The sequence below is a fragment of the Bufo gargarizans genome, chromosome 7 (assembly GCF_014858855.1).
Source record: "Bufo gargarizans isolate SCDJY-AF-19 chromosome 7, ASM1485885v1, whole genome shotgun sequence".
Classification (NCBI taxonomy): Eukaryota; Metazoa; Chordata; class Amphibia; order Anura; family Bufonidae; genus Bufo; species Bufo gargarizans.
The window spans coordinates 151,035,103-151,049,712 of record NC_058086.1 but is presented as its reverse complement, the minus strand read 5'-3'; the positions used below and the strand labels follow the sequence as shown (position 1 = coordinate 151,049,712).

The following is a 14,610-nucleotide window of genomic DNA, read 5'->3' as shown; positions in this document are numbered from 1 at the left end:
CTGCGCAAGGGGAGAAGCAGCGGCGCAGGGAGCCAGGTAAGTAGTATCAGTGAGTTACCCGGGGTGTATCAATGTCTGATAGTTTAATATGAATAATTCATGTGCGCATGCAGATCCGCTCACCAGCTTGCCGGTGGAACATAGCCGTTGATGGATGGTTCTGTCCACCAGCGGCCTCCATTCACTGGGGATAGACTTCAAATGTGCTAGTTTGTCTGTCCCCAGTGAAAGTGAATGGAGGCTGCTGATTGACAGAACCCTCCATCAGCAGCCATCTTCCAAGCACGCCGCCGGCACACGAGTCAGTGGACCTGTATGTAAGTATGAACTATTCATATTAAACCATTGGACATCAGTGCCAATAATTCAATAATGTTTATTACTAGCTTTCCAGCATGTGCAGCTAGTAATATAAACCGGCCAGCCCCTTTAATATCTGTGCCTGCTGCTTCTGAGTGTATGCCATAGAGGGGAGAGCAAAATCTCATATTTTCCTCATTACAGCAACTAGTCTCTATCCAGTAGCTCTGGGAGAACAGAGAATCAGAGATATAGCCTGTAGATGGCAAAACTGGTATAAATGCAGCATAAAAGCCATATAATGACCAGTACAGTACACACAAGAAAAGACAGGTACGCTTTCATTGCCCACGAAAGGAAACCATTCATGCATAACAAGCAGCAAAAAGGTATTTATTTAGAGAATACTTTATTAGTTCCTGTAATCAAACCTGGATCAAGTACAGACCTTACATATTTCCATACAATGTATTTCTCTTTTTCTCTCTCTCAATAGAGCAGGGCTAAGAGTGGCTGTAAATTCTGTACAAAGCCAAAAGGATGAATGGGAAAGCTATACTATCCCCAGTATTTAATTGCAAAAAAGATGACAAACACTGCTAAAAAGAAAGAAAATCTGTATATTTATATATATTTATATATTTATATTTTAAAAAAAGAAAAGAAAAAAAATACACAACTAAACTGCAGCTCGCTCTGTCTGCAACTATTCTGTACAGCAGGCCAAGCCAGAAATGCAATGACTTTTGGGTAGTAATTAAAAAATAAAATAAAAATTCACCAGTAGCTTTTACCCCAATGTTTTAGTTAGAAACTGGTAATGAAATACTAACTGGAAATTACTGGCAATACGGGTAGCAACAATAACTTGTGGGTATGGTTTTTAAAAGGGGCCTATATGACAACTACTATTAGTGTGTTGTGTGCCTTTAGACTTAATTCCCTCTTTATTGGGTAGATTTTACATATAAATGCCAGGGACTTCTCTTTATTAAAGTTTTTTTTTTTTTTTTTTTTTTTGTGTGTAGAGTTACTGAATAAAAAAAACATAAGCAAAAACCCTTATACTGGGCAAAATAAGAGTTTTTCTTTAAGTTTAATAAGAACACCGTTACCACAACATAGCTGCATTTACAAGATATCTTATAATGTACAGTTTTTGTCTCGAACAGAAGTGAACTCCAGCGTTCCTATTCTTTATATAAAAAAAGGTTGCTGTATAACGTGATTGGATTTCAAAAGGGAGAAAAAAAAAAACGTCACAGAGGTTAGATCTTAAAAAGGTACAGTATAGACTGATATAGGTGAAAAGACAGCAGCGACATTGGCATGGTTTCCATTGTTCTACCACAGCATGGTTTGGGGGAAATTACATGAAGCTAGGTTTCTTTCTACACAGCTGACCAAATATATATATATATACTCTCCGAGGAGGAGGAAAAAATTAAAATAAAAAAAAAAGATACAGGGGCCCAATGCCTTGAGCTTTGCTTGTGACCTGTAAGACCACATGCGCCCTAATTCAGGAGTCAGGTCTGTGCGAATCCCAATAGTAATAAATTGCTTGCAAGTGTTTGAGAGAATGTCTTGTAATCATGGGCACAACATACACAAAAGGGTGAGATATTGGGAGAGCAAACACTGTGGGGCAAGACAAAGCCAACAATGTAACCCTAAACAAGACCATAAAGCGTGTTTGGGTGTACATCTAGGATCAAGCTGCACTTTAGCCTCGCTAAACCAGAGTGAGCTGTTGGGAATAACTCTGCAGGGTAGTGTTTCCAATCTACCGTACAGTGTGAGCTTTCCCGTGTGGCATACAGTTGTACACTGGATGCCAGCGTTACGTTGCACTCACTAGTCACAGACACACCTAGTAGAAATCAAAAAGGTGCCAAAGCTGGCTGGGCACCGTCTTCTATGTTTCGCAACTTGAAATGCTGTAAGGATCGACAGACGCTGTTCTGATCGGTACAGATAACTAAAGCTCCCGCTTCCCCTCCTAATCTTAGATCAGATGCCGCATATTTCAGTAAACAATGAAATTCTTATTCATACACTCAAGTGTAGTGCTTAGAACGCAACCACCTGCCGAGCTGTCTCTATGATTTTGTGTCTTCCGTTTTGATGGCTTGAGGTTTTATTGGTCCAGTTCTGATGGGTTTTGTGGCGGTTGGCACCGTAGCTTGAGGCAGGGCAGCGGATGCAGCCAAATTCTCTTCTACCTTCTCCTGTGAGACCATAGGAGGCTCCGTTAGGGTGTCTGACGGCTTAGGAGGACCTGACGCAGTTGTCTGAGGTTTGGGAATCATAGGTTTGCTCTGCTGATGCTGCTGCTGCTGCTCAAAGAAGCGATGTGTCGACTGTAAGACCTCTGCTCTCTGTTTTGCCTTAAGGGAAAGGAAAAAAATGAGAGAAAAAGACGTGTCCCATAAATTAAGATGAGTCAAGGCATATTAATGCATTTGTTGCATTAGACCACTTTTCTGCAACTTTTCTGAAAGTGAAAACATTATTATCCAAAGCAACGAAATCAGCAGGAAAAACATAGCACTTCATGCCAGCCATTCACGTGAATAACTTTCTAAGCAATGAATGGATGTTCTGGTTCATGCAGGATCAAGGGTCAGGAACTTGCCTATGATGACCATATGACCTAATAGGGTGGATGGACAAAGTCTTCATTAGACCAGCCCTTTAAAGAGGTTATCCCATGACTAATGTAAAAAGTGAGAATTAGACATCACATAGTATATGACAATCTCTAACAAAGCCAGAACCAGCCCTGTACCTCACATGGATCCAGAGATCTCCCCATTCATTGCCCTACTAGGTTTATATCAAGCTGGCAGCTCAAGGGAGTGTCTTTTTTGATGCAGCTCAGGGGGCGTGTCCATGCTCTCCCTATCACAGCTCAGGGGGCGTGTCCATGCTCTTCCCATCACAGCTCAGGAGACTGATGAAGGATGAAACTGAGCATGTGCGGCCTTATCAGCGAGCAGGTCAAAAGAAATAAGAAAAACAACAAACTGCAGGTGGCGCTATACAGATACATTTGATTGAATAACTCAGTGGTTATGCAAACAAATTCAGGTGCTGGACTGAAAACTGTAGAATATTTTTCTTGGGACAACCCCTTTAAGACAGTATATAACTTATTCTGGCTTTTGAAATTTTCAGGGCCTTCACAGCCACCATTTCATGTTTTCCCAAGAAACTTTCACTAAGTTAAAGGGGAAGGGATGGGGGCACAGTGATAACTGTTGTGATTCAGTATCTTAATAATGCATTTAGCACAGTGTTCATCAAGTCCAGTCCTCAGGGCCCACCTGCCAGTCAGGATTTCAGAATATCCCACAGAATGAATACCGGTGATAAGTCCTAATGCACTGACACTAACACCTGCTCAATACTAAGGAAATTCTGGAAACAAGACCAGTAGGTGGGCCCTGAGGACTGGACTTGAACACTGATTTAGAGGAAATGCACATCTCTGTAGCAGGATTTTTTATTTTATTTTTTTAAACTCATTTTTCCTGGTAGACTTTCTAAAGTACAGGGAATATGGAATCCCAGAAACCAAACTGACCTTCAGATCTTGCTCTGCCTTTATTGCAGCATTAACTCGCACGCCAGAAGGTGGAATAGGAGGGGTGCGAGACACGTGATGGAGGCGTGGGGGATGGTTCATCAAGCCTGTGGGCATCTGTGGGGGCATTTGGCTAGTCAGTGCAATGGGTGGACGCTGAACAGGAGGCTGGAACGAGTTCGGATGTGGTCCTCTGACCATTGGTGGAACCAAATTAGGCTGAGAAAGTATCTGGACAGGGAAAAACATGAGGTGAGTTTCTTTTACTAAAGCAGGTAATGTTAACCAAAAAAAAACATTTTAAAATATTACGCTCGGTCAGGGGTCAGCAACCTTCGGCACTCCAGCTGTTTTAAAACTACAATTCCCAGCATGCTCCGTTCATTTCTATGAGAGTTCTGAGAAGAGCAGAGCAAGAATGCATGCTGGGAGTTGTAGTTTTACAACAGCTGGAGTGCCAGAGGTTGCCTACCCCTGCTCTAGGTTCAGAAGACAACGCCTTTCCATATACACTTATAGCAAATTACATTAGGGTTCTAATTAATCTATTATAGATATTTTTATATATGAAAATACACAAATCCATTTGCATTTGTTTTCACATTTATCCAAACTTGCATTCTGCAGCTGCATTTGCTAAAGACACAGATTTGTATTGTGTATGTCAGTGCAAACACCTTCCTCTCCTTGCTTGGAGGGAAGTCTGACAGATGGCGTTTTCCCACTCATGTTTACCGACAGACCAGTCAAACACATTCCCCAATGAAAGGAGGCACATCAATCATCTGGATCTCTGTCCTCATAGCATATCTTTGTGCCGAGTGGTAAATCAGGTTTCTGAAAAATGCTGACACTATTTTCAGTTATTTATGACATTTAACCATGGTGAAAGAATGTTAGCATTAGGCCTCATGCACATGACCATTCTTTTTTTGCGGTCCGCAAAAAACTGAAGCCGCCCGTGTGCCTTACGCAATTTGCAAAACGGACAAGAATAGGACATGTTATATTTTTGGGGCGGGGCTACGGAATGGAGCAACTGATGCGGACCCATTGAAGTGAATGGGTCCGCATCAGAGCCAGTCATTGCATGAGGCCTTAACTACCTTATAAAATTTTATTAATATGTTAATTAGGTCTTCAGGACACCAAGGGGCAAGCCTGAGCCCCTTCAAGCACTAGAGCTCCTCTGTCCTTAGCAGCGCTGTCTCAATGAACTAGGGCTGCAGTAAACGATTAATCGAGTAATAAGAAAAAATGCCCCACTCCCCCAGTGCCATCAGATCAGCCCCTCCATGTCCCCCACTCCCCCAGTGCCATCAGATCAGCCCCTCCATGTCCCCCAGTGCCATCAGATCAGCCCCTCCATGTCCCCCAGTGCCATCAGATCAGCCCCTCCATGTCCCCCAGTGCCATCAGATCAGCCCCTCCATGTCCCCCACTCCCCCAGTGCCATCAGATCAGCCCCTCCATGTCCCCCACTGCCCCAGTGCCATCAGATCAGCCCCTCCATGTCCCCCACTGCCCCAGTGCCATCAGATCAGCCCCTCCATGTCCCCCACTGCCATCAGATCAGCCCCTCCATGTCCCCCACTGCCATCAGATCAGCCCCTCCATGTCCCCCACTGCCATCAGATCAGCCCCTCCATGTCCCCCACTGCCATCAGATCAGCCCCTCCATGTCCCCCACTGCCATCAGATCAGCCCCTCCATGTCCCCCACTGCCATCAGATCAGCCCCTCCATGTCCCCCACTGCCATCAGATCAGCCCCTCCATGTCCCCCACTGCCATCAGATCAGCCCCTCCATGTCCCCCACTGCCATCAGATCAGCCCCTCCATGTCCCCCACTGCCATCAGATCAGCCCCTCCATGTCCCCCACTGCCATCAGATCAGCCCCTCCATGTCCCCCACTGCCATCAGATCAGCCCCTCCATGTCCCCCACTGCCATCAGATCAGCCCCTCCATGTCCCCCACTCCCATCTGCCTCTCCATGCCATCCACTGCCAGCTGTCCACCTCAAGTGTCCCCAGCGCCAGTGAAATAAAATACTTACCTTTCCTGTAGAAGGGGGGGTGGCACCGCTCCACAGCTCCTTCATCCTCTTCCCCGCGTGCTGCACTGGATCCTGACGTCACACAGCGTCGGGTCATAGTGCACTCTTACGTGCACTATGACCTGACGATGTGTCAGGATCCAGTGCAGCGTGGCACGGGCTGGCGGGTGACCACGGAGTAGTAAGTAATCGCAAGCGCTTCACTCCCGCTCCGTGGTCACATGACACAAATAAATCCTCTATGCAAAAAACATTGCATTGATGATTGCATTGATTGATGATTTTTGTGTGTCGAATTACTTGATTCAATCGAGTAATCGTTTCAGCCCTACAATGAACGTTACTAAAGGGCACTTGACATGGGCCAAGAGTCACACAGATTATCGCTAGGAACGCTCGTTAGCAATGATCAGGCGGTGTAAATGTACTGCCGATTACCCGACGAACGAGCAAAACGCTTGTACATCGGGTAATTCCGGTTGCAGATTGTGCTGTGTAATCACGATCTGCTGTCAGCAAACAAAGTCTTTATGGGGAAGAGCGATGGCATTAGCAATCGATTCTCCCTATACTCTGGAGGAGATAGTCACATGTAAATGCAGCAGTCTCCTCCACCAGCAAGCAGCAAATTGTCCGGAAGGAACGCTTCCCTCCCGACTATCTGCTGTAATGTCTAACTAATACAGTATAGTGCAATACTGACTGAAGACTGGCAGAATTACTCACTGGCAGCGCTGGCCATGCTGATCACTGACAAATAGCAGGGAGATGAACACATCCTATGTGAAAACCAGAATATGTGAAGCTAACCTAATACAAGCGACCCCCCCTAACATACAAAAAGTCATGACCAGAATACAGAAGAACTAAAATACATAAGATTTTTAAACTGTTACCTGAGGAGGGAACTGTGGTGTGGGGAATGGGGGCTGACCCATCCGTACACTGGCCGCTGTTGAAGGAAACTGATGCTTCTGGTACACCAAGCTGTTCATTTTACTTGACTGGCTATTGGGGCTAGTTGAACTTGCCCTAAAAAAAGACAAACAATTGACTATAACACTGGCGGTTACACACGATCAGTACAAGTAATGCAATGAATTTAACCAGCTTTTACATTTTTATGCAGATTATATCAATGTATGAAATGCAAAATAAAGTACAAGAGTTGACAGGAGCTTACAATGTGCCAAAATACACCGAGCCATACCGAAAAGGACTGGAAGTAGGCGTTGTGCTTCTTCCGGCTACAGGCGGAGTTCCAGGCTTGACATGGTCCAATCCACTCCCATAAGGTTTAAGATCTATATCACTCATCTATACAAAGACAGGAACATGAATATTAATAAAAATCATCAACTGCAAATGCAATTATCTGAGCAAGGCTGAGACAGCCATTCAATATACGCTAATAAAACAGTAAAATATACAACTTTCTCGTGCATGGCATTGGGGGACACAGCACCATGGGTATATGTCCAACTACCACTAGGAGGCACTAGACACAAAAAGTGTTGGCTCCTCCCAGGTGGGCTATACCCTCTCCACAGGCACGAGGCTATTCAGTTTTAGTCTAGTGTCCGTAGGAGGCAGACCTGTCCTGCTTTTTTGCAGGTTCTGCTGTTTTTTATTTTTATTCTTTTCTTTTTTCTCTCTTCCGCAGGTCTCGGTGTTCTCCACCGTTATACCTGCTGCAGGCTGGGGCTCCATCGTGTTCCACTTTAGTTGCCCCCCTGCGGGCGCGTACTTCGGTACCATCGCCGGTCACCCAGTCCCCACGGACTGCATCCGCAGTGGCTTGCCGGCATTCCCACGGTTTCCGTGTTGAGTCTGCCGAAGGGGTGACCCTGCTGCGCCCGAAGACATCGGATGGTGAGTATATCTGATGGTGAGTATACTCCCCTGTCCCTGTGTCCCTGCCCCAGGGTTAGGTTCCCTCCTGTGGCCAGGGGGATGGGATCCACCTTAGCTGGGGGTCCTGGGGAGCCTCCATCTTCCCCCTAGCCAACCCCCCCTTTTTTCTGGGGGGGGTTATATTCTTGTTTCCCCTCCCTTCTCTTCCCCCTTGGTTGGTCTTTTCTCTCCTCCCTGGCCACACAGTCTTCTCCCTGGCTTCTCCGCTACTTTAGTCCCCGGCTTCTGCCGGGACTAGGCCTCATCTTCTGTGGCCCGTTCCCGGCTCCCAGGTGCTCCGTTTGCCCTGATCCACCTGTCCCTAGGTGTCGCTTCTCCCCCCCTACCCTCCTCACCTATTTTTATGATTCGGTGGGCCCTCTGTCGGCCGCGGTTCGCCCCGCCCCCCTCGCTCCATTCCCGGCCGCCTTAATAAATCGAGGCCCCGGCTTTTGGGCCTGCTAGGCCGCAATCTTCCCGGCCCCTCCTCCTTGCTTCCCGGGCTTTTCTGAGCCCCGCCCGGCCCTTGGGAGGGGCTATCTCTTCACCCTTTCCTGGGCTAACGTGTTTTTTCTGCTGAAGGGGGTGGTTAACCCCTTCCCTCCCCTCAATTGCTTCATGTCCCCTGCAGCCCTACTGACCACCTCTTTTGGGGGGACAAGCTGCTGCAGCGCCTCTTTGGGGGAACAGGGCGTCCGGGTCAGGATAGACAGCCTCTGCTGGCTGCTTTTTGAGCATCTCCTCTCCCAGCCTCTCCTCGGTCGCCACGTGTTTTCACGTGCGTCCGCTGTCTGCACCTCTCTGGGTCTAACAATGGCTGCCGTGCGGTCAGCCTGTCCCTGCTGGGTGCAGTACCTCTTCCCAGATCCTTTCCCCGAACAATCCCTTTGTGTCGGTCCCCCATGAATGGGCTCCCTCCGTGTCAATACCATGGGAACCTTGACCGCCTCTCCCTGGCGGTGTCGCTGGCCGCTACCAATCCAAATTGCGGCCACCTCTGCCCTCCCAGGGTCCTCCCTGCAGATGGGGTACGCTCAGTTAGGGGTACCTGCACCCGGGTTCAGCTAGGGGTAGCTCACGGTACTCCCTCGGGTGGTCTCAACGGGGTACCACCCCTCCTCGGCATCCTCGGATCCCCCCCCAGGACAGGCCTGAGGCTGGTGACGAATCCTTCCTGTCACCCCATCCGTTGCCTCTGGGGACACCTCTGCGCCGATTCCCTCGGAACAGAGCATCAGGCGGTCTTCCTCCATACAGAAGCCCTCTGGGAGGTCAAGACGAATGTGGACGGAGGAACCTTTCCTACCCAGGGTTGGTATCCCCTCTAGTGGATTTTCGGATGGTGCTCCCCTGACCGCACAGGTATTCAACCGCACAGGTAAGGCAGCCGTCCCCGTGTTTAGCATACTGAGTCACCTACGCGGTGTCTCTGATACGTACGCCTTCTCCTTAACAGGGGGATTCCTGCACCACTGCCATAGGCTGTCCCTGACAAGCCTTCCTGGTTCCCCTATACCAGGGGCTATCCTCTACACATTTGAGAGTGTTTCCACAGGGTCCCCATCCTGGTGGTGGTGTTCGCCACTCTACCTCATTACAGGGGGTTCCTGTTCTGGGCAAGCGGTTAGCTCGGCTATCGCCTCCTGTAGGTTGGGGAGTTAAGAGCAATTGTACAGCTGCCTTGCCCCTTTTCATAGGTAGTGTACCTACACCTACTCCAGATGCTGAAGCCATTACTCCTGGCTGGCTCTGGGGTGTTCCATACAGCACTATTTCTCCCCTCCGGGCGAGATGTACCATCCACTTCGATTGCCGTTGCAATTGCACCTGTCTGTTCCCAGCCACTTTGCTCCCGTCATAGGTAGAGTATCTACGCCATCTCCTGATGCTGTAGCCAATTCCCCTGGCTGGCGCTATGGTGTTCCGTGCGGCACTATTTCTCCCTTTCTGGCGAGATTTACAGGCCGCCTTTAATTGCCGTTGAAATTGCACCTGTCTATTCCCAGCCATTTTGCTCCCTTCATAGGTAGAGTACCTACGCCATCTCCGGTGCTGTGGCCGATACCCCTGGCGGGCTCTATTGTCTTCCAGGCGGCAACATTTCTCCCTACGGGCGAGATATAGAGGCCACTTTCTATTGCCATAGAGTTGCCCCTGTCCGGTTCAGTTACACCTGTCTGTTCCCTGCCACCTTGATCCCTTAACAGGTAGAGTACCTGCACCATCTCCGGATGTGGTAGCCGTTCCTCCTGTCCGGCTTTATGGTGTACCATGTGGCATTTTCTCTCCCTTACAGGACGAGATTTTGAGGCCTCCTCCAGTTGCCGTGGCCATTGCACCTACCTCATCATAGTGTGCACCAAACAGCCATCTTACTTCCTTCATAGGTAGAGTTCCTGAACCGTCTTTGATGCTGCAGCCGTTACACCTGTCTGGCTTCTATGGTGTACTATGCGGCCCTGTTTCTGTTGCCATTGCACCTACCTGATTGTAGTGTGCACCTGTCTTGTTCTTTGTGGTACCGTGCGGCCCTATGGGTTCCATTGTTAACGCAGTTGCTGTTGCACCTCTCTGGGTCTGGGGTGCACCATGCGGCCACATTGCTTCGATCTTAAATGAAGTTCCTCTTCACAGCCATATTTCTACTTTACAGGTTGTGTACCTGTACCCTCCGAATGCTGTCGCATCCCCAGATGCTGTGGCTATGTTTCCACTCTCCTTGGTCGGCAACATGCAGCCACTTTACCTTTATTTTAGGCGTGTGTTTGTAGTACCCCAAGTGCTGGGCCCTATGGTGCGATCTGTGGCCCAGACGGTTTCTTTCTTACTAGGTGTTTTCTGCCCACGGGTTCTAATCTGTGCTGCAGATGTTGGTTCCATCCGTTTGGTTCTTCCATACGTCTGCCACTCCGTTACTGTCGTCCTCATTGGTCTCCTTGTGCCGCTCAAGGCACTGTCAGCACCAGGTCACCCTTGTTCAGCATGTGCATGGTTACCATATCTGGCAGGGGTGGGTCAGCCCATCCCCCACCTTATCGGTCTAGTGCTGCTTCTGGTAGCTCCAGTATATGACTGATCTGTCTGGTCCGGCGGGTGGTCCTCATTCAACCTCCTACTCCATGGCCAGGTGGTTGTTGGCCTTTGTGCTAGAGTTGCTCTTGCTTTCTCTTTAAGGTCCTACGGTATGCTGTGCTCCGCGTTACCCCATGTTATAGGGGAGTACTCACATTGTTTCCTATTGCTGAGCGGGCCATTCCTGGTGTAGTACAAGGATCTCCACTGGATCTTCTACCTTGTTTGGACATGTAGCTGGTGAGCATCGGCCGCGGCAGCGGTTTTTGGTCATCGCTGGATGTCCGCCTCACGGTATCCTTCTGGGTCCACGGCTTTTTTTTTTTTTTTTTTTTTTTTTTTTTTTCGTCGCTGGACGTCCTCCCTGACGGGTCAAGGACAGGACCACTGAGCGCCACACATCTGTCTGAATTTTCAGCTGATTGCTCTGGTATCGGTCAGGGCCCCGTAGTTCCTTCTGGGTCCAGGTTTTTTCGGTTTTCCCTTGTATTTTATGCTTGGTTGCACTACATGGCGGAGGGACGTTCCCCTTGGACCTTGCCGTCGTCTGTACCCATCAGGTACTTTCTCCCCCCTGCGAGTTTTCTGTATGCCGGTCGCAGCTGGTTTCTACATTTCTATGTAGGCTACCCCGGTTTTTTCATGGCGACTTCTGCATTCCTTATGCATATCGATGTCTGTCGTTTTGTGGTACCTCCGAGCTGCTGTACTTGCCCTCTCTGGGACAATGTTTACGGTTTGCTGGTCAATGTTTTTGGTGCGGCTAGTTGTCCATGGCCAATGTCCCTTCCCCTATGGCGGTTTCTTTTCGCCTTTCCTGGATATGCTGGCTTGCGTTGTCTTCCGGTGGTTCAGCTCCTCGTTCCTTGTGACCCCATCTGGGTACTCCTTTCTGGAGTCCCTGTCCCTGTTCATTTGAGGTCCTCTTGGGATTTGTCTTTTTTTCCATCCTCCCACGTCAAGTACCTGGTATTGAGTGGTTTGGTGCTACGGTTTGCAATTCCACCGTATGGTCTCCTTCGGGAGGGACCTCCTCCTGTTGTAGACCCCTTCCTCCTTAGGCTGTTTGGAGTGCTCTTCTTCTACTCCCATGTCTGTCAGTCCAGTGTGTTCCTGCCACGGTTGCCTGGGCCTGTCTCTGGTTCCTTTTTTCCATGATACTTCACATGCCCAGAGTTTCCTCTGGTCTTGCGCTTTACAGTGCTATCTTGTTTTCGGAGGCTTGTGCCTCGTTTCCTGTTTTTGGGGACGCAGGAGCGATCGTTCTTTGTTCCTGGCTTTTACCTACAACCCCCTCCTTCTCCAAGGGTTGGCAGTTTCCTCTAGCAGCCTTGGGTTTTCGCCTTTACATGGGGCGCTTGGCTTCTTCACCTGGCCTTGCGGTGAGGGGAGTCCTTCTCCCTTCACATGTGAGCCTTGCTATGGCTTCCCTCACTCGTTTGGTTTCCAGTGCTTCCCTGTTTCTTTTCTCCCCTGGCCTTTCAGGGGATGGCCACAGGTTTATGGGTCTGAGACAATGTAGGGCGTTGGGTCGATCCAACACGCAGTGCTGTCCTAATTTTTTTCTCCAGCCCTTGGCTGCGCTTGGTGTTCCCTTTTGCCACCTTCTTGCATTTGGGATTTTCTTCCAGACATTTGTCCTGGGGTGCTGGCAGTCTTCCCTGCTTCTTCTGAGGTTTCTTCCTTGTTATGAGACCTCTTGCCCATTCCGTGTTTTTTCCTGTTGGGTCACATGGTCACATTCTCCTGCACCTGTATGCCCAGCCGGTGGCACGTCTCTTCTTTTCCCACCCTCAGGGACTGCTTTGGGACGTCCCATGGTGCTGTGTCCCTCAATGCCATGCACGAGAAAATTGGATTTTTTTGTACTCACCGTAAAATCCTTTTCTCGTAGTAGGCATTGGGGGACACAGCACCATGGGTATATGTCCAACTACCACTAGGAGGCACTAGACACAAAAAGTGTTGGCTCCTCCCAGGTGGGCTATACCCTCTCCACAGGCACGAGGCTATTCAGTTTGTACCAAAAGCAGTAGGAGAGAGAAGAAAAGCAAGGAACCAACAACTCCCGTACCGGGAAAGATCAAGAGACCAGCCCGGAGAAGCGGAAGTAAAAACATAGGGTGGGATCTGTGTCCCCCAATGCCTACTACGAGAAAAGGATTTTACGGTGAGTACAAAAAAATCCAATTTTGAAGGTATGCACTAAATACCAATAAGAAAAAAAAGGGACAGAACCACTTAGGCTACTTTAACACTTGCGTTCGGAGCGAATCCGTCTGGTGTCTGCACAGACGGATCCGCTCCTATAATGCAGACGATGGGATCCGTTCAGAACGGATCCGTCTGCATTATATTTCAGAAAAAATATTTCTGAAAGTTAGTCAGACAAATCCGTCCAGACTTTACATTGAAAGTCAATGGGGGACGGATCAGTTTGAAATTGAGCCATATTGTGTCAACTTCAAACGGATCCGTCCCCATTGACTTACATTGTAAGTCTGGACGGATCAGTTTGGCTTTGCACGGCCAGGCGGCCTGCTGAGCGGAGGCCAAACGGTGCCAGACAGGCATTCTGAGCAGATCCGCATCCACTCAGAATGCATTGGGGCCGTACGGATGCGTTCAGGGCCGCTTGTGAGAACATTTAAACGGAACTCACAAGCGGAACCCCGAACGCAAGTGTGAAAGTAGCCTTAGGCTACTTTCACACTTGCGGCAGAGTGATCCTGCAAGCAGTTCCGATCTGGCCGGAACTGCCTACCAGATCCAGCAAACCGTATGCCAACTGAGGGCATTTGTAAGACTGATCAGGATCCTGATCAGTCTTAAAAATGCCTGATCAGCCAGAAAAATGCATTGAAATTCCAGATCCGTCTCTGGTGTCATCCGGAAAAACTGATACGGCATTTATTTATTTCACCTTTTTTTTCGGTCTGCGCGATCCGGCATTCCGATATTTTGAATGCCGGATTCGGCACCAATACATTCCTATGGAAAAAAATGCAGGATCCAGCATTCAGGCAAGTCTTCAGTTTTTTTGGGCCGGATATAAAACCGTAGCATGCTGCGGTATTATCTCCGTCCTGATCAGTCAAAAAGACTGAACTAAAGATATCCTGATGCATCCTAAACGGATTGCTCTCCTTTCAGAATGTATGGGGATTAAACTGATCAGTTCTTTTCCAGTATACAGCCCCTAGGATGGCATTTAATGCCAGAAAAGAAAAACGCAAGTGTGAAAGTGCCCTTACTCCCATAGGCTGTAACTTCTATTCTAGGCGACTTGAAAAAAAAAAAGAGCTGCAATATCAGACAGACAATCTATGCAAAGGATTTTTGCCCCAACTGTAAAAGGAAGGAAGGAAACTCCCATACTGAAGTGATAGCATATCGCTAGGATATGCAATCGCTATTGTGATCGGTAGGGGTCTGATCTCAGGAACCCTACAGGTTCAGCGTATGAAGGGGTCACAGCACTAATTCAGCTCTGCGACCCTTTAACCGTTTCCCTACAAAGCACTGTCCCAAAAACCTGCTACGCAGAATTACAGCTGCCTCCATTCACTTAAATCAGCACCGCAGCACCTTCATTTTCAGGATCTCTAGGCAACCAAGTGGTCGGACCCCTCTAGCTATATGCCATCACTTCATATGGGAAAATCCTTTTAAAGGGGGTTGCACCCAGCCTGAAATACA

The 14,610-nt window shown here is 48.5% G+C and overlaps 1 protein-coding gene across 9 annotated transcripts in view; it reads right to left on the bottom strand.

The window, feature by feature from the left end:
• Positions 1-687: 687 nt before the first annotated feature.
• PRRC2C (proline rich coiled-coil 2C) overlaps positions 688-14,610 on the bottom strand; it is a 96,217-nt gene continuing 82,294 nt past the window's right edge. For 5 of the 9 annotated variants that reach the window (XM_044301619.1, XM_044301625.1, XM_044301621.1 and 2 more), the window contains 4 exons: positions 7,130-7,263; positions 6,843-6,978; positions 3,890-4,120; positions 688-2,690 (listed from right to left, as the gene is read on the bottom strand). In XM_044301619.1, the coding sequence (XP_044157554.1) occupies positions 2,403-2,690; positions 3,890-4,120; positions 6,843-6,978; positions 7,130-7,263 (789 nt within the window). In that variant the 3' untranslated portion in view covers positions 688-2,402. The remainder of the gene's footprint in view (positions 2,691-3,889; positions 4,121-6,842; positions 6,979-7,129; positions 7,264-14,610) is intronic. The other 4 variants (XM_044301624.1, XM_044301627.1, XM_044301628.1 and 1 more) reach the window with 2 other exon arrangements.